The following is a 23,490-nucleotide window of genomic DNA, read 5'->3' as shown; positions in this document are numbered from 1 at the left end:
CAAATGACACAAACATGTGCCCTTATATATATTCAAAAAATGGAAAAAAAGAAAAAGAAAAAAAGGGAAGGGAAACATACAACGTGGGCAGGCTCCCCTTATATGATTCTATTAATTGCAGACATTTTCATAAGCATCTGTCATTACAAGAAGCACCCAACTAAAATCACGGTAAACCATTGTTCTAAAAAGTGCATCCAAAAGTCATATTATTCGGCCCTATGCTCCTACAGGCTACAACTCCAACTTTCACAGTTGCTACAAATTTCATATGCCTTGTCAAAAAAGAGAGCTAAATGCGTCATATAAAATAGAAAATAGCAGCCAATTAGAGCATTTTCCTGCATACAATAATTTTGAGTTCTAATAGTCTAACCCATTAATGTTTAAATAGCTAGGGCGGCTGGGTTTGGAACATTTCAAGGATAATAGTGACAAACTGAAAGGATGGATCCTTCTTTCGATCAAATACCTGCAGCAATGGGTTTCAAATGATAAACTAATTGGACCCCAAAAAGCAGTGCAATTTAATATGCAATAGGAGAAGAAATTTGTGTTATACTTTGTCTACTTGCATGGATAATAAAATATGGATGAGCGAACTAATCCAAAAAGGAAGAGAGAGAGATTGCACAAACCCTAGAGGAGAGAGAAATAGGGTTGAATAGTGAGGAGGGAGAGAGGGTGAGGTGTAAGACTTTTTAGTCCTAATAACTAATAAGCATCACATCACATACCCATCTTTCCTACCTATAAATCTTGGTCCTCCTACTCAGCTTTTTTCTCAACAATCTCAGACAGCTTTAATTTGTTCATATCTATCCTTGAAGAGAGAAAAAGATGGGTCGAGCTCCATGTTGTGACAAGGCAAACGTGAAGAAAGGACCATGGTCTCCTGAAGAAGATGCTAAGCTCAAAGCCTATATTGATCAGCATGGAACTGGAGGCAACTGGATTGCTCTTCCTCAAAAAGTTGGTATGTTATCTCATTCAAACAAATATTTTCTTGAGGTCTCAAAGGTTCATGTTCTAAGAAGAGCTTTATGGTTCAGTGGTATTTCCTAGTCTTCTTTTATAAGATAAATCAGGATTCAATCCCCCTCTTCCACTTGTTGTAACAGTTGAATAATAAAAAAAGGGTTTCATATTCTAAAGAATGATAAGTTTTGACCTTTTGGTGAAATTCACAGGACTTAAGAGATGTGGAAAGAGTTGCAGACTGAGATGGTTGAATTACTTGAGGCCCAACATCAAGCATGGTGGATTCTCTGAAGAAGAAGACAACATCATCTGCAGCCTCTATATTAGTATTGGCAGCAGGTTAATTTCTCTCTCTCTCTCTCTCTCTCTCTAGGTTTTCTATAAAATTGACCATGAAGTGCTTGTCCTTTTTCTTTGTCCATGATGTTTTGGCCTGGAATAACTCCTCCATCTTATAAATTTAAATCTCCATGATCTGTAGGGTTAATTTCTTAAGTTATTACTCTTGTTTTGCTTGATAGTCTTAGAGAATAAACTCATTTTGATTTCAATCTACCTTTAGGTGGTCCATTATTGCAGCCCAACTGCCTGGAAGGACAGATAATGACATCAAGAACTACTGGAACACTAGATTGAAGAAGAAATTACTCGGAAGGCGCAAACAGTCTAACATGAATAATATGTCATCCATGGGCGGTGAGACTAAAGATGCAAATGGCCAAGAAGATGATTCATATTCACCAGGATTAAGCAGCTCGGCTTTTGAAAGACTTCAACTTCATATGCAACTTCAAAGCCTTCAAAACCCTCTCTCTTTCTACAACAATCCTGCTCTGTGGCCAAAGTTGCATCCCTTGCAAGAAAAAATGATCCAAAACCTGCAATCTTTAAATGAGTTTCCTAATACCCCTCTCATGGAACATGCCTTGCCTAGTCCTCAACCTGTGCAAGGACAAAAGGTTGGCTTTTATGAATCACCAACTGCTGCTAAAGTAAATGAATTGAAGTCTTTACATGGTATATCATCCTCAGACAACTCAGTTGCCTTCATCAATGAGAACAACTCAATGGACTCCACTCATGTTCCGAAAGCAAAAGGTATAGAACAGTCTAATGCAGGAATTCAAGCTTCGTTGTTTCAAGCTGAAATAGATAACTTTCTTAATACCAAAACCGTGGATTTCGTACCACAGGAAGATCAGATGGCTGAATTTGATTGTTTCAAAGAAATGAATGTTTCAAAGGATGGCGTGCTTTGGTGGTCGACGAATGACTTCGACGCAAGATCAGCATCCTTAAACGCTTGGGAATCCACTTCTGTTCTTCGCCCTCAGCAGATATTTCAAGAGTATGAACTAGGTTACAATCTGTAGTGTGAAACATAGCAAGGGGGGCTAGTTATGGTTTGTGATGATCATAAAACCATGAAAGACAGGAGAATCTGATAACACATTTTGTAAATTGTGTGCATAATAATGTTGATGTCCTTCTCAATGTCTTGCCAATTATAAACTGTGCTGTGGCACTAGCTAATTAATGAAAGTTGCTTGTTATATACTTCTGATTCTCCAACTTAAAGCTCCATTTGCTCCTCAGAAATCCCAATCATTAAAAATTCATATGGATTATGGCTACATGTGCTTATAAAAAATATCAATGGTGTTTTATTAATTATGAAGAAATAAAATGCGTCCACATTTCATTCTGATTTCCATGCAATAGGGTGTTGCGCGCAAGCTATAATTGATGGTAAACGGTAATACCGAAAATTTAGATATAAGTTTCCTTGTAAGCTTGAAGCCTTGAACACCTTCAACTACTACTATCCCTCTCCCCTCACTTTGTTAACAAAAACTATAAAAATAAACATAAGAACAAAACATAAATAAGGTACAAGATACCCTTTGGAAAAAATAATACTGGAGATCACATCTCAGATTACATTTTAGTTTGAAGATGTTTAAGGACCTAAATGTTAAATATGAAGGTCCAAGTGTAGCAAGTGCACTTTTAGAATTGTAAATTAAAATTTTTATACAATGATCAAATGCACAACTTGACCAAGAGTCTCGTACTTCAATGAAATAACTTATCTGATTTCTGATATTATGAACTACTAAGTTACCCGATACACGGATAATGTTGTAATATTTTATGTAAGATGATTTTGGAGAATGTTGTACATGTATTATAGCATAATTGTTATAGAAATTTATTATAAATGAGTTCATCATAAAAAACAATAATTGTAAATTGCACACACATATCCATTATAATTATTCAATTGAAGTAACGAGAAATTAAAAAATAAAAAAAAACTTTGGAGGAATGTTATAGAATAAAAGTTGATATAGAATGTATCTTTCTCTTTGTTCTTAATTATAAAATAAAATACATATTCCAAACACCCACAATCAATCACATCATTTACAAAACCCAGAAATCCACAATGTCTGATCTTAACATTAAAATCGTAATTACCGTTGTCATTCAATATAAAATACAAGCCCCCATTCCTTGGTTGTAGCTAGGTAAGTGTCGTCAAAAGATTGAAGGTAAATGATATTGTTTTTTATTTGTGTGTATTTGATATGAGATGACATGAAGGGCTATGAGTAGGTATATATAAAAGAATAGAAGTGCAAAAGGTGAAAATAGTGAATTAAAATGCAAAGAGTTTTGTGTGTATGTGTGAGAAATGAAAAATCTAGAAACATTGAACAAAAGGATACAAAGAATATTTATTTGTTAATTAGAAAAGTTTTGAAATATTGAACAAATGAAATAAAAAGTTATGTAGGGTCACGTTTTGCAGTCCAAGTCCAAGATGTATGGGATCTTGGACCTATGAACCCGGTACAATAAATTTGTAGAGAGTGGGTCGAAGAATTAGGCCTTAGTGCACGGGTAATAGTTAATATGGTGTTCATGACAGTTAAGCAAAGATGAACTAAGTTTATCTTAGAAGGTTGGTCCTCGGCACGATCCGATGAGCTTCTTCTAGTATATGGTGAGTGGTAGTGGTTCCCGCCCCCCTGATTGCCTCGTATCACCCCCTTTTATACTAATTTCTTTCCTCCCAATTTAGATTCATAGTGCTGATACTTGTCCCATCAGCCCCTCCCCAAAGTTGTTGGGAGTGGTTATAATGGCAGAAAAGTGTGGCTTTGTCAGGTACAGAGTATTGAATACAATAATGTCAGTTTTCCCTTAGATATTTCCATTCTTTCCATTGTCCTTTTCTGTTTTAGTACTTTTCCTATTCCATGGAATGACCCGGGGTGCCATTCTCAGTGATAGGTCGTTCCCTTTGTCCTCGGCCATACCTGGTCGAGGAAGGGTTCTTCCCATGGCCGAGGAGGGATTCTTCCTTGGACTGGGCCGTTGGCCCAACATGTATATTGGTATGGGCTCCTCGGTCTGTTACCCCCATAAGTTAATATTTAATTTATTCTTATCTCTGATGTGACACTTAAAAATATTTTAATTTTCTTTGTATAGAATGCGGCACTTGACAGAATCTTATACTTTCCCACATGAGATCTCTGTTATATATATATATATATATATTTTGATTGATTAGATTTCAAATCTTCCTTAAGCCATTGTACAATAGAATTTTAAAAATAAAAGTGTACTTAGGAAATAATATCTTGTTTTTAATGTAGCATCTACCGGGTACAATTACATTAATGAGCACTAGTTAGATTTTAAAAAAAAAAAATTTTAAAAATAGCAATATATATATATATATATTAGTCGTAGATATTAGTAAATTTATCATTTATATTAGAAAAAAAAATACAAGATTTTAATAACATAAAAAAAGTTTAATTTTATTTTCTTTCTACACAAATCTCTTCTCTCAATGTATCACTCAAGTGAACCTAATGGACTGAAGTGGACCAATGGACTGGAGTGGACTGAATTGGACCAAATGAATCAAAGTGAACCGGATGTCCAAATGGACCAAAGTGGATAGAAATGGAACAAGTGAATTGAAGTGGACCAAATGGACTAAAGTGGACTGAAATAGAAAGATTGGAATGAAGTGGACCGAATAGACTGAATGGACCATAGTGGACCAGATGAAAAAAAATAAAGTGAATAAACCGAACTAGACCGCAGTAGACCGAACTAGACCAATTGAACTGAATTGACCTACGTTGATCGAAAATATACCCCAACCTTCCAATAATAATGATGGACTAAAGCACGATTTGATGATATTTGAGTAATTGCTCGGAGAATACTATGTTATTGTTTCCTAAGAAAGCTTCCATAGTATTGGAAGGATTCCTTTAATTTCTGCTAGTACACCCCTCTAGCTTCTTCTTCTTCTTTTTTTTATTTATTTATTTATTTAAATTAAAATATACCCTTGCAATCTAATGGATCGATCACAAATCATGAGCTTGTGTCGATTAAGTTTGAATCAAGCACTTGTAAGTCTTTTTGAGCTTTTGTTAACACGTGTGGGCTGGATCAGGAAAAAAAATTCACTAAGCTTGAATGGGCTCGTACGTCCATACCATTCCTCCAATAAAAGCACAAGCCCCCTGCCTTCCTAATTGAATTCAAGCCCAAGCTACCCAACTACTGTACTGAGTACTGAGTGGTGCCACTTAAAAAAAAAAGAAAAAAGAAATGATGGGTACTTATAAAAGTGAATTTGGTCTACTTGCAATTTACAATCTGCACATGCAATTGTGAAATTTTTTTTTTTCTCAATGATCAGAGTAAACTAAAACACTTTAAAGTACCTTGAGCTGCATCTATCGTAATATACTATTATGTTATGTAGTATGTCAACTCAAGTTCTGAGGTTTCTTTTCAAAATATGGATCATGATTTTAATTTTTCCGTTTTGGTTTCAATAGTCAAAATTCTAGCCATACTTGAAATATATAGGCAAAAATGATAATACATAATGAATATCAATCCAATCTACAAAATGGTTTAGATTATATCACCAAATATTTATCTCATATATTAGATAATTATCACCCACTATTGTGTTAAAAAAAAAAAAAAGGGCAATTCATAAGCAATCCACACAAAAGCCAAATTCACAAGAAGTTAGATCCATCAAAATGCTGCTTTGACATTATTCTCTATGTAAAATAAAAATCCATTACATGCCAATCCCCATTAGAAAGTGAACACACACACACACACAAAAAAAAAAAAAAATGTAAAGGATGATGGTGACTCTGTCAACAGAGATATAAAACAGAGCACAAACGACTTGTAGTTTAGCAATACTATTGTAATACTGTATGTAGTTTAGCACCACAAGTTTAAGTATAAGATTAGTTGTAATACAGTCCACGTGTATGTATTCTGTTAGAATAGTTAGTTCCAAATCTGTTATGGTTAGTTCCAAATCTGTTATGGTTACTGACCCTATATATTGGGCATCTGATGTAATCTATTCATATAATGAAAATCAGTTTCTCTATTCTTTCTTCTTCTAGAATTTCTCTCTAAAGAGTCTCAGAACTCTTTCATGGTATCAGAGCCAACAATGGCGTCTTCTACAAATTCTTCATCGTCTTCATCCTCTGCAACAACAGGATCAACCACAAGTTCTTCAATCACTCATGGTGTCAATCCTTCGTTGCTGCTACTGTCAAATATGGCAAGTATGGCTACTGTAAAGCTTGATTACAACAACTACATGGTGTGGAGACATCAGATTGAAGTGATCTTGGTAGCATATTCAATGATCAATTTCATCAATGATGATGATCAAGCTCCGGATCCATTTCTCAAGGATAGCTCAGGTAATTTTACAACTGTGGCTAATCCAGAGTACTTCCAATGGAGGAGTCGTGAGCAAGCTTTGTTCACCTTTCTTAATTCAACTCTTTCTCCGTCAGTTTTGGCTCTTACTGTGGGTCAAAAGTCTGGAAGAGGTGTCTGGAAGGTGCTTGAGAAAAGGTTTGCATCAGTATCACGATCTCATGTGCTCAGTTTGAGGGATGAGCTAATGAGTCTCAAGAAGGGTTCAGAGTCAATGGATTCTTTCTTTTAAAGAATCAAGGAGGTTAGAGATAAACTTGGAGCTGTAGCAGTCTGTGTTGATGAGGAAGAGTTAATTCATCTAGCTCTTGAAGCTCTGCCTCCAGAGTATGATGCATTTTGTTCTGCAATCAGAACCAGAAATGATGTTCTCACTATTGAAGAGTTGAATACACTCTTAAATGCTGAAGAGAGGTCAATTAAGAAAAGGTCTAATCATTCGGTTTTTAGAGATTCTGCATCATTTGCTATGGCAGTCAATCAATTCAATCAAAACTTTGCAAGAGGAAGAGGCAAGGTTGGGAATAACAGAGGCCGTGGAAATGGAAGAGGTGGTGGAAATCACTTTTCTGGTGGTGGTCAATTCTATCACAATCAGTTTCAGTTTCCTGGTAGTGGTAGTGGTCAATTTCAGAACACTAATAATCCAGTGGAATCTCAATTATTTACACAGAACAAGCCTTCCTTTCAAGGTCAGAAAGTTGCTTGTCAGATTTGTGGCAAGAATGGCCATTCTGCTTTGGACTGTTATCACAGAATGAATTTTGCTTATCAAGGTAGGCATGCTCCAGCTAAGCTTGCTTCCATGGCTGCAAGATCGATGGCTGCCACTTCAGGTGCTACTCAGAATCAAAATTGGTTGACTGACACTGGTGCCTCTGATCACATCACACCAGATTTATCTCAACTTTCCCTTGCTCAGCAACCTGCAACTGGTGAGTCTGTAACAGTTGGCAATGGGCAAGATTTACTAGTAACACACATTGGCAATGGTAAGCTCATCACTTCCTCTCATAATTTCTACTTACATAATATTCTTAGAGTTCCTAGAATTGCTTCCAACTTACTATCTGTTCACAAACTATGTCTTCAAAATAATGCATTTTGTTATTTTGATGCATATCAGTTCTCAATTCAGGATTTACCTACGGGGAAGGTTCTTTACAGAGGGCTGAGTAAGGATGGAGTTTATCCTATACCCTCTTCCACTCTGCCTTCCTCATCTCCTTCTCATTCAACTTCTAGTGGTTTTGCTGCACAGTCTCCACAGTCTTTACTCTGGCATAATAGACTTGGTCACCCATGTGCTAAGGTTTTAAATTCTGCTATGTCTTCTTTTCCTTCAGTCAAAGTGTCCTGTGTTAGTGACATTTGTTCTAAGTGTACTTCTTGTATAAGTGCCAAAATGCACAAGACTCCTTTTCCTACTCATGTATCAAATACTGACTATCCTTTTCAATTAGTGCACTCTGATGTATGGGGTCCTACCCCTGTGACTTCTGTTCTTGATCATAGATTTTATGTGATTTTTGTTGATGATTTTACTCGTTTCACTTGGCTTTTCTTGTTGGAAAGGAAGTCTGATGTGTTTCAAGTTTTCCTACATTTCTATTCATTGGTTGAGACCCAATTTTCTGCCAAAATCAAAACACTAAGATCAGATGGTGGGGGTGAGTTTGTTAATGCCAAATTTAAATCTTTTTGCTTAGAACATGGTATTCTCCATCAATTTTCCTGTCCTTACTCTCCTCAACAGAATGGTGTTGCTGAGAGGAAGCACAGACACATTGTGGAAAGTGCTTTATCCATGCTTCACCATTCCAATCTATCTACTTCCTATTGGTCTTATGCATTTAGTACTGCTGTGTACCTAATTAATAGACTTCCAACTTCTGTTTTGCAATTTGTCTCTCCTTGGGAGAAATTGTTTGGTCACACACCTTCCCTTCATGCTTTAAGAACCTTTGGTTGTGCATGTTACCCTTTGTTGAGACCCTATGCCTCTCATAAGTTTGATCCTAAATCTAAGCAATGTATTTTTCTTGGTTATCCTCCTCAGTACAAAGGTTATATCTGCTTGGATGTTATCACTGGTAAAATTTACATTTCCTGTCATTGTGTCTTTGATGAATCCGTTTTTCCTAGTTTTCCTACCTCTAGTGCTGATTCCCCTGCCTCTTCACCTACTTCTTTTTCCTCTGATGTGTGGTTTTCTTTCATTCCACTTTCTTCCTTGAGTATTACTCAGTCCAGTCCCATTTCTTCTGCTGCTTCTGGTTTAGCTGAGTCTACTTCTTGTTCTGAGTCTTCTTCTTCTATTCCATCTCCAAATCCTTGTCCTGTTTCTGTATTACCTGTGTCTTCCTCTGCTGTTTCTCTTGAGTCTAGTCTACCTGTTTCCCCTACTGCTCCTAGTCTTTCTATTTCTGTCCCTACACTTGTCCCTGTGAATACAAATGCCCATCCTATGCTTACCAGGTCCAAAAATGGTATTTCCAAGCCTAAGGTGTTTGCTGTTCAGACTGATTACAGTTGCACTGAGCCCCCTTCCTATTCTATTGCTTCTAAGTATCCTCATTGGGTTAAAGCTATGGATTCTGAGTTTACTAGTTTGCAACAGCAGCATACATGGTCCTTGGTTGCTTTACCACCTGATAAAAATGTTGTGGGGTGTAAGTGGGTGTACAAAGTTAAGAGAAATAGTGATGGTTCTATTGCTAGGTTCAAGGCTAGGCTTGTTGCTGAGGGTTACTTACAACAATATGGTCTAGATTATGCAGAAACTTTTAGTCCAGTGGTTAAGCCTACAACTGTGAGGATTATACTTGCCTTGGCTGTTCAATTTGGTTGGTCTCTAAGGCAATTAGATGTCTCTAATGCTTTTCTTCATGGGGTGTTGCAAGAGGAGGTTTATATGAGTCAGCCCCCTGGTTACAAGGATATCTCCAAGCCTCATCATGTTTGTCTCTTGCACAAAGCAATCTATGGTCTGAAGCAGGTCCCTAGAGCTTGGTTTGACAGCTTTACAACTCAGCTCTTCCATTTGGGTTTTCATGCTTCTTGTGCAGACAGTAACTTGTTCATTCTCATCCATTCACAGCAGGTTGTTTACTTGCTTTTGTATGTAGATGACATCATCATTACTGGCAGTGATAAGGTGCTTGTTGCTGATATTATTACTCAGCTTGGGGTTTCATTTGCTCTCAAGGATTTAGGTCCTTTGCACTATTTCTTGGGGCTGCAGATTGAATATACTGGTGATGGTATTTTTGTACATCAATCCAAATATGCCAAAGATTTGCTGTCTAGATTTCATATGATGGATTGTAAGCCTTGTTCTAATCCGTGTGCCTCTTCTCAGTCTTCTACTCTTGCTGTTAGTCCTCTTCTCTCTGATCCAACAGCCTATAGGAGTCTTGTTGGTGCTTTACAATACTTGACATTCACTAGGCCTGACTTGTGCTATGCTGTCCAGAAGGTTTGTCAATTCATGAGCAAGCCTTCTCAACTTCATCTTGTTGCTGCTAAACGGATCTTGAGATACTTGATGGGTACATTGCACAAAGGGATTTACTTTAGGCCTGGTTCTCTCACCCTTTCAGCTTATTGTGATGCTGATTGGGCAGGAGATCCTATTGATAGGAGGTCCATTACGGGTATGGTTGTCTTCTTAGGCAATTCTCCCATCACTTGGTCCGCTAAGAAGCAGACTGTTGTGTCTCAGTCTTCCACTGAAGCTGAGTACAGGTCTCTTGCTCATACAACAGCTGAGTTATATTGGTTGCGTATGCTTCTCAAGGACTTAGGGGTTTATTTGCATCATCCTCCTATTTTATGGTGTGATAACGTTTCAGCTCTTGCCTTGGCCTCAAATCCTATCTTTCATGCTCGCACCAAACATATAGAGGTTGATTATCATTTTGTTCGAGAAAAGGTGTTGAATAGGGATATGGTTCTCAAGTACATCTCTACCTTGGATCAGCTGGCTGATTTATTCACTAAAGGTTTGCCATCTCCTCGGTTTCATGCTTTGTCCTACAAACTCATAGGGACTCCTCCCCTTCGTTTGAGGGGGGATGTAAAGGATGAAGGTGACTCTGTCAACAGAGATATAAAACAGAGCACAAACGACTTGTAGTTTAGCAATACTATTGTAATACTGTATGTAGTTTAGCACCACAAGTTTAAGTATAAGATTAGTTGTAATACAGTCCACGTGTATGTATTCTGTTAGAATAGTTAGTTCCAAATCTGTTATGGTTAGTTCCAAATCTGTTATGGTTACTGACCCTATATATTGGGCATCTGATGTAATCTATTCATATAATGAAAATCAGTTTCTCTATTCTTTCTTCTTCTAGAATTTCTCTCTAAAGAGTCTCAGAACTCTTTCAAAAAAAAACAAAAACAAAAACAAACTAACAAACTTAGCAAGAGAGCTGTAGATCTAGAAAGCCAAGAAAATAAGGAAATCTAGTGATAGTCAATCCCTTTATTGTTGTACTTTGAGGTACTCTTGTTGGGGTAAACAGTCTTCTTAAACTTGACTTGGGTCTCGTACTCAGTGGTATAACCTTGAACCTTGTCATTAACCTTGTTAGTGGAAGTGTACTTGAGCTCTTCTTTGTACCCCAACCTTCCACTATGTTTGTCCACAAACTCTTCAGCCTTATGCTGCTCTGTAAACTTACTTGAACAGCCACTGTAGTTGTCTTTGTAGATCATACGCGATGAACTCTGCATTTCGCTCGATTCATTCACCATTCTTTTGCTTGAACTGTCCTTACTGGTTGGTGTCACGACCCCAATATACCCAATTCTATGTTCTGCCATTGTTTTTTCTCCTTCCTTTTGAGTGTGTGAGGTTGAGAGTCACTTGCTGGTCTATATATATGCCATGTAGAATATGATAAGTTCGGGGATTTAGATAGACTCAATCTTCCTAACAACTTTTGAATTTCTCAGTTCCACGGTTCATGGAACTGATTAAGCTTGAATTGAATGGATTTGAATATATGTGAGAATTTTGCGGTCAAAGAGTCCCATGGCTTCCCAGAGATTTTAATGGATAAGCCCACTTCACGTTTAAAATTTCAATTAGTATTGGGACAATTTATTATTATTATTATTATTATTTACAAAACCTGCAACTCAACACAGAGTCACTTCCAAATTAACATTAGCTTCGAAGAGAGGCTGCGGTTGCACTTCTCCAATTTTAAGCTTGATAGACTTAATTCTCTCAGGTATAGATACAATGTTTCCCAATTCCATTTCTTAATTTCAGCCTTAAAAGTTCTTATCTTAATAGCATAGTGGCAAGGAGACCAATAGACAGGCATTAGCCCAAATATTTCATTTAGGAAAACCTCCCTGTTCTCCTATAGAATGAAATATAATGGGAGAGTGATCCAAACCCAAAATCAGATAATTCTTTATAGCAGCCTTTGGAAATAAGTGAAGCATTCTTTTCTGTGACCAACTATAGAAGAGTTCCTCTATAACAAAAATTAACCATACCAAAATTATCCATCAACCCTTCAATCCAACACATTTGCGGTCCACTATATTATGAGAGAGGGAAAAATCTCTCATGCGCCAGGCGCATGAGATACCAGCTCTATGAGAGAGATCCTCCATGAGTCAGTGGCCAACTTAAATTCATAAAATAAATAACTAGTCCAAGTATGCGTTTGGGATAAACTGAATTTTTCAGCTCATCTACACTTTCAGTTTATTTTTACTACTATTCATGAGTCTCACTGCACTTTTTGATACTATATATGAGTCTCATTGTACTATTCAGCTAACTTTTACCTTTATTTACCGTACTTTCAACAAAAAAATTTCAATTTCAACCAAATTAGCGGTTCCCAAAAGGACACTAAGAAAACATTAATCTTCACAATCTTTTTTAATACTAATGAGGGGTATGTTAATTAGTACTAATAAAGTGATGATGTTTGTGTTAAAATCTTGTGAAAGTGATGTTGGTCTAATCAAAATTTAGAATTGTTAAAAAAAAAAGGAAGAATAAATTGTTGTCCATATTATTGTACTAATTTAAAATCCTTTCAAGTGCCTTGGACTACAAAAGATAATAAAGTAGAAGTTCAACACTTCAACTAATTGACACTTGCTTTGTCTCCCTTTAACTATTGAATTATATATATAAAGTTCACTCTAAATTCTAGTACTAGTCATATAATCTCAAGTTTGGACACTTTGGATTCTCAAAAAAAAAAAAAATTACTAAAAAAAATTCAGTTTTTTTAAGAAACAAATAAACAAAGAGGAGAGAGGATGAAATTCTAAGTCTAACAAAAATGCACACCATCAACTCCATTCAAAAGTTAGGATAACTTTTAAAAAAGAATGAGACAAGTTATACTGCATACAACATATTGTCTTAAGGGATGATGTTCTAGGTTTTAATGTAAAGATAATCTACAAACTTCACTTTAGTTCTTCTGATTTCGATTCAATAGTCAAAATTCCTGCTATGCATGACATATATATAGGCACAAATGATAAACCACAAGTCTCATACCAATAAATAAAACGGTTTAGATCCATCGAACAAAAAAGTCACAACTAGTTAGATCCATCAAAATACTGCTAAGAAATTAATCAAAGTAAAATGAAATCCATTACAATCTAATCCCCAAGAGAGAGACCATTAAAAAACATAAGGCTGTAAATTTAGACCATCCTCTATTTTTGTCAAAGAACTTTTCTGCCTTATATGCTGCTTGGTAAAATTACTTGAACATCCAACTGTACTTGTCTTTGGGGGTCCAACTGTACTTGTCTTTGGGAGTCTCCACCTTACTCGATTCATTCAGAGATTTTTGGCTTGAATTGCCCTTACTGCTTTCTGTCACGATAGCATATCCAGTTCTATATACCGGTTCTTCTGCCCTTATAGTTTTTTGGTTTTCTTCTTTCGACCTGCCCTCACTGCTTTCTGTCACGATAGCTAATCCGGCTCTATATACCGGTTCTTCTGCCATTGTTTTTTTCTGATCTTCTGCCATTATTGTTTTTTTTTTCTTCTTTTGAGCGAATCAGGTAGAGAGACACTTGCTGGTCTATATATGAACTGGGGAAAAAATGATAAGCACTGTGATTAAGCGAATAAATGGTAAAGGGAGTGCCTTTATATAGGAAGACATATGAATGAAATACAAGAAATATAAGAGTTGGACAAGTATGTGTATAGTACAAGTAAACTAAAGTTAGTCTAGAGCCCGACGGGATCCATAAATGTAACGCCTGAAAATTTCAATCCATGAAATCCATAAATTATCCGCAATAGAAAATCTCTAAAGCAAATAAATTCAGTCTCCAAAATAAAAGCACATGATAAATTGTCTAATTTCCAAAGTAACCAATTGCTCTAAACTCCACAGGATTTATAAGTAAACAAGAAATTTAGATAATTCCTTGCAAAAGCAATCTTATTCAAATTACACTTGAAATCCTAAACTATGAGAATTTCCTCAAGAAGTACCATGTATTACCTCCGTGGACAGAGTTACTCAGGTGTTTTGCCCCCCCGGGTAGGGTCCTTGAAAAATAAATAGCCTCCATCAATTCCTAACTCCCAACATCCACATCCACAACATCAAACACATGATTCAAATCATGGCTTATGTATTGCGCCCCCATGGGCAGGGGTCACTGAAATTATCTCATGGCAAGGGATTTTATTAAGGGTGTACATAAACAAGATCAATTTAATTTCACAGAGACAGTAACTCAATAGTTATAAGAAAGTGATGAATTAAAAGGGTCACGAATATCAACAATACAAATGTAAAGAGACTTCCAATGCGTTAAAAACATTCAAGAAATATTAAAATTGAACATCCAAATGGGTTTACCAACAAATATTGATAATGCAAAAGGGTGTAGCGTGTAAATCCCACTTACCTTAAGCCTTTTCCACTGTGTCTGTGTGCTCCAAAAGTCACTAGCTAGAACCTATAATGGTGAGTTTTCAAATGAATATCAACATACACATCAAAAGATCATAGTATCAACCATCAACTACTCTAACGTAATAGTAATACTATGCTATTAACTAAAGCACCCCAGTGCTGATTTTTCCATTATAATGAAGATCAAGATTATACAGTATTTCTCATGGTCCTATAGTTCCATTGTTAAGTTGGTTCCTCCTCTTTTCCTTTTTTTCCCAATTCCTCTAGGAATGCGACCCATTAATTGAAACCACTAAGTAATAGTTTCGCAATCATATCTCAAGATTTCTCACAACAATATTATAACACCTAACCAACTTCACCTAAATTTTCACTACCATGATTTTTTTTTTTTTTTTGGATAATTCAATATCTATTATTATGGTTATTCTGAAATAATTATCATTATTATTTCAAACCAATTTGCCTCAAACAGCCTCCAAGTCCTAGTTTTTGTGTGTGTAGTGCGACTCTAATTAGTCAAAGCCGTACCTTTTTTTTTTTTTTTTTGGGCTGAATAAAAAAAGGGTTTTCGGTGTGAACTGACGCCATTTCTTAAAGCCACATTTTTGAACTAATTAATAGTCTTAGAAAAGTAGGATTCTTTTATTGAGCGGTTAAGACAAAAAGAAAGCAAGCATGGTTAAAAAGATTAGCCTTTTCATAGTTGATTAACTCCACTTGCTCTAAAAATGTTATTACTTATTAGCCTTTTTATTCTTTGTTGTGCTTGTGCCACACCAAAATTGCTCTAAGTGATTAAAGTTAAACTGTTTACTACTAGGCCATGTCTATATATAAAAATAGAGAGGAGAGAAGATATAAAAGTGGTCATGAAAAATAAAAACTTCAGAGACTGACCTCTATAGAGCCCAACGTGACCAGTGGTAGGAAAAGAAGCAGGGGTCCCTGTGAGGAGGGTAGAAGCGGTTTGCGGCACACAGTTGAAATTGAGAGAATTTGACGGAGAAAAGGAAAGGGACAATAAGTAAATGAGTTAGGGTTTTTTACGCCCAATAACATTTAATAGCCCAATTTTATTTATTTATTTATATAGGGCTTGTTTGTAGTTGGATATTTGTTTTGTTTTCAAAACAATGTGAAACTAGTTTTTTATTTTTATTTTTTTATTTTTTTATTTTTTTTTAAAATTGAATGTGAAACTAACTTTTGGATACTTGTTGAGTTGTTTTTTTGGATGTATAAAACAGTTTGTGTGATAAACACATTTTATAATTTTTTATATATACATGTTTGACTCTCATCTTTAAAAAATGATTTCAAAATATTGAAAGAAAAAAAATATTTGGGAGACCATTTTTTACTTTCGAGAAAAAATTTATATATATATATATATATATATATTTATTTATTTATTTAAAGAAGTGACATGAAGATAATAAGTAATTTGCTTTCGGGGCGTGGTGCGTTGGCAGGAGTCTTGGATTAGGTCATATTTGTGGGTCTAAGAGTTGCTTGATTCGAGTTGTGTGCTTTATAAAAATATTGTACTACGACGTGAATGGCCCTAATGCACCCAAGGGTGCTCCACGAATTTTCCAGCTTCAAGTGGACTGGGTCAATGATCATATGCATAAGACTCTTTTTTTCTTTCAAAAAAAAAAAAAAAAAAACAAGTAATTTCTTTTTGGGGATAATGATGGAAAGGATAAGTATAAGCTTCAAAATTGAAGCCTGAGATTTTTTTATGATAAAGATAAGTTTTTAAATTTTAGAGATATAAGAGTTTTGGCAAATTTATAGGGTCCACTATTTTCAATTTATTTACAATTATGCCATGTCATTACAAATTTTTTTACTTATTATCCTAAAATGATCCTCTAAATTGTTGAATTTCAAAATCTATCAATTTTATGAAAACTCATTTTAGAAAACATAATCTAAATACATAGTGAGAAGCCAATTAAAAATGTTTAAAATATAGATTCCACATTGTGAGAAGCCAAAATTTAAATTTGAAATGAAAATTTTCAAAACCTTCCTAGCTTCGCTACTTACCACATTAGATTGAAAAAAGTTGTGGCACAAGACGATTGCAAATTTGATGATAAAAACTTATCCTAGAGTGCCCAAGACGATAGCAAATTTGGTAAGGAGAAAGAATACGATCAGAATCACTTGATATAGTTGGTGGAGTTTCATGAATGGAATCTCACTTTGGGGGACGAGGAGAGAGAGATTTGAGGAGTACAGAGTATGGACCCCCTCCTCTTTTGCAGTTGGGTTTTAAATCCTGAAGAAACATCCTGACTTGAGTTTCTTAATTGATGTTGGGCATCAAGAATCAAGACTCAAGAGAACTCCAACCAAAATTCGTAAGGTTTAAGTCTCAATTATTGAGACATTGAATATTTTCATTTATGAGCAGAAAGAGGGTTCAAATTTTCAAATTCCCCCCTCTGTTTGTAACAATATTTTTTAAAGAAAATTTTAATATATGACGTCCACTCCTAATAGGCTAATAATAGATCTTTATTATCAAATCAATATATTAAAAAATTATATATATATATATATATATATATATATATATATATATGCACGGATCAAATTCACAACTAATTTGGTCCCTCAAAATACAACAATTTCGACATTACTCACTAAAAGAAAATTACAACTTTGACATTAATAAAGGAGAAAAATGAAATCCATCACAAGCCAATCCCCATATGAGAGAGAAACCATTAAACTTTAAAAGACATAGCAAAGCAAGGGAGCTGTTATACTATAAATTATAAAAAAACCAAGTAAATAAGGAAACCCAGTACTAGTTTATTTATTTATTTTTATTTGGAATAGAAAGGGAAACCTAGTAATAGTTAATTTCTTTATTGTTGAACTTTGAGGCACTCTTGTTGGGATAAACAGTTTTCTTGAACTTGACTTGGGTCTCGAACTCTGTGGTATTCCCCAGTACCTTGTCATTGAACTTGAGACCAGATGTGTACTTGACCTCATCTTTGTACCCCAACTTTCCTCTACTATTGTCCACAAACTTTTCTGTCTTATACTGCTTGGCAAAATGACTTGAACATGAGGTGTGCTTGTCTTTGAAGATCATACGCGATGAACTACTTAATTCGGTCGCTTTGTTCAACACTCGTTTGCTTGAGCTGCCCTCACTGCTTGTGATCGCTTTATTCAACATTTTTTGGCTTGAGCTGCCCTCACTACTGCTTGTGATCACTACCCCACCATACCCGAATGCTATCTTCTTAGGTTTTCCTGACATGATTGATTTTTTCATCTGTTTCTTCTTCTTTTGAGAGTGTGAGGAAGAGATACACTTGCTGGTCTATATATAAGCCAGGTAGAATGTGATAAGTTCAGGGATTTAGATAGACCATTAGCCTGAATCTCAATAGCTTTCACCTTTGAACTTCTTAGTTCTTACTTCCACGGTACCTTGTATATGGCTTGGAATAAATGTGAGATCTCTAGCGTTTTCCTTGAATTAATGTGATAATTTTGCGGTCATAGTCCCATGGCCTCCCCAAGAATTAAATGGATAGGTCCACTTAATCCGTTAACATTTATTTACCACCATTTTTTAAAATTTCAGTAAGTATAGGATCTCAGCACCGGGTGAATCTAGCCGGATGCATGGGGAACATGAGGCCTCTTTCAGTTCGAGCCCGGGGGAGAGGTGTATGTAGTAATATTTATAACCATTGGGAAAAAAAAAAGTATAGGATGCCAACTTTCTTTCATAATTATATGTCCTGTTGTGTGATTCGTGTATAATAAAAATAATATTAGTAATGAACTAAGTGAAAGTGGTAAATCTAGATAGAAGTGAAGTTATTCTAATAACAACAAGCTATATATATGTGCCTACATCAACAATTGTAAAAGAAGTTATGGAAAATATTGTGTTCTTAGTATTACTTTTGATACTTTTAAATTCATAATTATCTAATATAAATCATGAAATTGTTTTTTTTTTTTTTTAGAGATAATTACAACATACTGCTAACTTCGCAGTTCGAACTCTTTTCCCCCTAGACCCCTAAACACTTTGTGCATGGAGATGTGCCAACTTTTTTTTTTTTTTGAGAAACATATGTGCCAACTTAGTTACAAAACCTTTGGCATGAAATTGATTATTTGGAAGGGAGATTATAATTTTCCGTCAATTTCTACTAAAATATCATCGGGACTAGTCATTGAGTTTATAATTGATTATTTGGAAGGGAGATTATAATTTTCCTAGTATTACTCTTTGACAATTCATTTTTATTTGATTAATGGAAAATGTTAAAGCTACTAACAAACTTACTTAAATTAACTTACAAACCAAACACATATGATTGGTATCATTTCAAAAATATAATAATTATTTTTATTTTATTTTGTGATTAGTTAAACACCGGTTTTGGGTTAGAAAATGTGGTTATCTTTTCTCCAAGTCACTTCTGTTATGCCTTTGATAGATAGATAGGTTCAATTGATATGTAATCTGATCACCATCGGAAAGTAATGGTCATGAAGATTCAAGGGACAGTTTCTAATGAGGTAATCACTTTATTATAGGAATATTAATTTATTTCACAAATGATCACTTCTTACGGTGATCCATGGCAGTAAATGATACTGCCCACATTATAAGCCTTATAATGATTAAGCAAAGTACCCCAAGTTTTGCAAATGATCATTTACTCTTTAGGGATCAGTTGTAGTATAGAGTCATCACTATAGCAAAAGAAAATCCCTTATCGCATAAAAATAAATAAATAAATAAAGTCCCTTCAGAAGTTTTCTTGTTTGTAATATTTGACAGTCTAAACGAATCATGATAAGGTGGAAGAACAATAAAAAGTTGCCAAATAGTCTTGAAAGTCATCGCTGGCAATAATTTGGGTAAATTGTTGCCTGCAAATTGAACGGAGAAGTTGAATTGATTTCGGATTAGAATTCACATAACTTTTTTTGAGAATGAGAATTCACATAACGTAATTATTAAAAAAAAAAAAAGAAAAAAAAAAAGAAAAAAAAAAAGAAAGATTCACATGACTTTAGTCTGGCATAAGGTTTAAACTTTAAAGTTCAAACCTTATAATTATTTCCTATATATATATATATATATAACTAATAATTATTAGTATTTATTTATAATAAATCTTATAATCTAATGGACACGTAAGTTTCTTTAATAAGTGGCAGAAGGTTTTCTTTTTTAGAAAGCTATGATGTTTGCTTCTGATAATTGTTCTTTTATTATCAGACTAAGACACCCGTCGGTTTTTAGTGAAGGAATGTTGATTCTTGGTACTACACCCTTCTCATCTGGGATGACATTCTCATTAGTCATTATCATCATCACCACTGATGTTAATTCTTGCACATATGTAGCTTCTAAATTTTATTTCATTAGCCACTACTCAATGGAATTTTCTCATTTTTGTTAAGTTATGATGTTTTTGTTCTGTTCTGTAATAGACCATATGCCTCTACTGTGCCTTTGGTGGCTGGTTAGTTTTATGTTAATTTCCTTATTACCCCCCCCCCCCCCCCCTCCCCCCCCCAAAAAAAAAAAAAAAAAATCAAGTATATAGTGCACGAATATGTCTAGTAAACAACAGGAGATTAAAATTCAAAACATTTTATTTTTGGAACCCAAAGCAAGTACACAGAGCTAAGTAGTAACTACACAATTATTTTGTTCAGACACGGCACCATCTAGTTTTGTCTTCGCGCATTCCTGTAGTTTTGGAATTCCTTAACAGCTGTAACTGTACTAACTACTGCGGCCATGGGTGCCACCATAGGCTGCAGACATGGCACCATCGACGCAACTGGTACAGCTGCCACAATTGCCGGTGTCACGGCCTCAACAGCTGCCACAATTGCCGGTTTTGCGGCCTCAACAAACTCAAAAATAGAACACAAAGACGCCATTTTTAACAATTTGCTTCGATGTTCTGGATGTCTCAAACTGTGTAGTGCTATGAAACAAGAATGTTGATATGGTCCTTTTTATTTATATGCTGATCAAATGGGGAATCTGATTAGTGATTACTGATTAGCATAGTTCTCTTGGACCAATGTGCCTCCAATGGATTCATCTACGTCTCATAAATTTAAATGCAGGAACTTACATTGGAAGAGTAACAGTTTATGACAATTTTTTAAGCTTACCAAGAAATATGTATACATCCAATGATTCCTCTGTAATGAGTCCTTTCTACAATTTATTACTATTATTCAGTATAGAATTATGTCTACAAGCAACGATTCCTCTGTAATTACTATAGATACATACCCTTTAATTCCATCTTCCTTGTGTGTATTTGTTTCTCAAAAAAAAAAAAAAAAAAAAAAAAAAAAAAACCTTTAATTACAGTCTATGAGTCAAATGCGATTTGGGTGACATTTTGTTTCAAAAATAACTTTTTAGTCTACTATTGTCTATTGATGTGAACCATTGGATCAAATTGCTTAGCGGGGAAAAAAAAGTGTGATGATTCCTGAATTGCGGCATCAACTCTTCATCAACATTGGCCACTAAAGAAAAGCTGTGATAATTCCTGATAATCAAACATTGGTCTTTGCTTCCGAAATTGATTTCTCTAAGCCAATAAGCTATTGTACCAGGTCACTGGATAAGTGGATAGTTGAATAAATGTGATAATTCCTGAATTGCGGCACACTTTTAATACCAGCATATGGTGGGGCTAAGCTGGGGCACACTTTTAATACCAGCATATGGTGGGGCTAAGCTGGATCTACCGAAGGCTTATATTACCACATTGAGTACAACATTCTGGTGTTAGTTTTGAGAAGATTTGGTTTCAATGAAAAGTTTGTAGGTTTGATCTATATTGCATCATGATAGTGTGCTTCTCTTTCCTCCAAACAAACTTGAACCTATGGAGGAAAGGTCACGACATAGCCCATTACCCATGGCCCGACCCAATAACGCAACGGCTCATTGAACTAATAAGCGACCTGACCCATTGTTGTTGAGGCTCATGTGTAGCCCACTAGCCCAATGGGTCAAGCTATGGGCTAGTTTTTATGCCCATTTGTGCTTGATGAGCTAACCCATTAGCTCAACTTGCTTGCTCAACCCATTGCCCAGCCCTATAACTTAGAATTCATAACAAAACAATGGTCCTAGATAATTTGGAATCCTCCTATGGCGGTTTCCTCCAAATAAACTTGAACCTTTGGACTATGGAGTACTCCAATGAATTCATATTTCAAACTCAAATCTAACTCCTTTTTCTAATAGAATTCATATTTCACATTGTTGCATATTTGCTCAAGTGAAATTGCTTTTCAATCAAGGTAGATTATTACATTCAACAAGCTGTGCCAATTTCAAATGATCATATCTTACTCATTTTAAATCCAAATTAGATCAAATTTGTATTTGTTTTAAAGCCTTGAATGTCTACTTTCCAATTAAGCATATTTTATTATGAAATTCATTAGGTGTAAAAGATATATACAAAAGATAATTAACGCTTCATCTTTAAGTAGATCATAATTTTATTAATTTTATGCAACTTTTGACCTAGATTTAACCCTAACACAACTTTATTGATAGAACCGAATTTTAACATGTTTTGACACATCTTGAACCAAAACAAATTTGACGAGCATACAACAACATTAGGCCATCCATTAAAACTATAAGCAATGCACCAATGTTTTCATTTTTGGAAAAGACCTCCAATTAATTTTCTCAAAATCAATTGTAATGCGGCTACTGATGGAGAGCTGATTAGTCTAGCTTCTGTCTTGAGAAATTCGTAGGGTCATATAGTCAAGGCCTGGTAAAAAATTGAGCCTGCTTGCAAACCTGCAGAGGTTGCTGAAGCAAAATCATTTCAGATCGCACATAGGCACTCCCATGAGAAAAGAACTTAAATGTGTCCACAACATAGATGTTGAAGAGGACAACAAACTAAATCTGAATAAACTGTAGTTTTTTGTTGGGTTCGAAGACAATCCAACGTCTCTGCATACGAACTTGCAAATTGGGCTCTTAGGAACAACGTTGGAGACTGTATGCCTAATGTCTTCCTAGACCTGCGCACTCTTATGAACATTAGTAAAGTGTGTTTGATTTAAATGAAATTTCTCAATTTCTAATGCGAAAAAGGTCCTGCAAGTCATTTTGCTAGCCAAAATTTTGGGTAAATTTTTGCTTACAAAAAGTACCTAAATTTGTATTGAGTGTAAATGGCGAAGTTGGATTGAATTCATTGATTAAGATTCACATGAATTTAGTCTAGCATCTGGTTTAAATCTTGTAATCTGAGGGACCCTTACGTTTCTTTTATAAGAGGAGGCCTTCTCAACTGGGATGGTAGCCTCATTATCACAATTGTTAACATAATTTTTAAATTTCATTGGCTATTTGGCTTTTGCTTGAATTTATTTTTCATAGGAGAAAGTGTAGTGCATAAGAAGTACAAGTGAAAACTAGTTTAGAAAGAATCAGGAAATTAAAATTCAAAACATTTTATTATTTGATCTCTAAGCAAGTACACAATTATTTTGTCAAGGCCTCCACAAGTTGAAGTTAAGCAACCATCTAGGTTGAATTTTCATCTTGGAACTTTGATTCCTCTTGCGTTTCTGTCCTTTGGAATTTCTCGACAGCAGCAACTGTAGCAGCTACTGCTACCAAGGGTGCAGTTGGTGCAGTTGCTGCTACCAAGGGTGCCACCACTGGCACCACTGCTAG

At 35.2% G+C, this 23,490-nt stretch overlaps 1 protein-coding gene and 1 long non-coding RNA gene across 2 annotated transcripts; one reads left to right on the top strand and one right to left on the bottom strand.

The window, feature by feature from the left end:
- Positions 1–646: 646 nt before the first annotated feature.
- Positions 647–2,538, top strand: LOC126715770 (transcription factor MYB36). The gene is made up of 3 exons (XM_050416549.1): positions 647–976; positions 1,191–1,320; positions 1,544–2,538. Exons 1-3 carry the CDS (start codon positions 841–843, stop codon positions 2,352–2,354), a joined length of 1,077 nt encoding a protein of 358 aa, XP_050272506.1. The 5' UTR covers positions 647–840; the 3' UTR covers positions 2,355–2,538.
- A 10,779-nt stretch (positions 2,539–13,317) lies between these two features.
- Positions 13,318–15,775, bottom strand: LOC126715769 (uncharacterized). The gene is made up of 3 exons (XR_007651917.1): positions 15,633–15,775; positions 14,722–14,772; positions 13,318–13,888 (listed from the first exon to the last, which is right to left on the bottom strand). It is a non-coding gene; the product is annotated as an uncharacterized LOC126715769 (long non-coding RNA).
- Between the last annotated feature and the right edge of the window lie 7,715 nt (positions 15,776–23,490).

Source organism: Quercus robur, chromosome 2, assembly GCF_932294415.1.
Source record: "Quercus robur chromosome 2, dhQueRobu3.1, whole genome shotgun sequence".
Taxonomy (NCBI): Eukaryota; Viridiplantae; Streptophyta; class Magnoliopsida; order Fagales; family Fagaceae; genus Quercus; species Quercus robur.
This window is presented reverse-complemented; position numbering and strand designations above follow the sequence as displayed.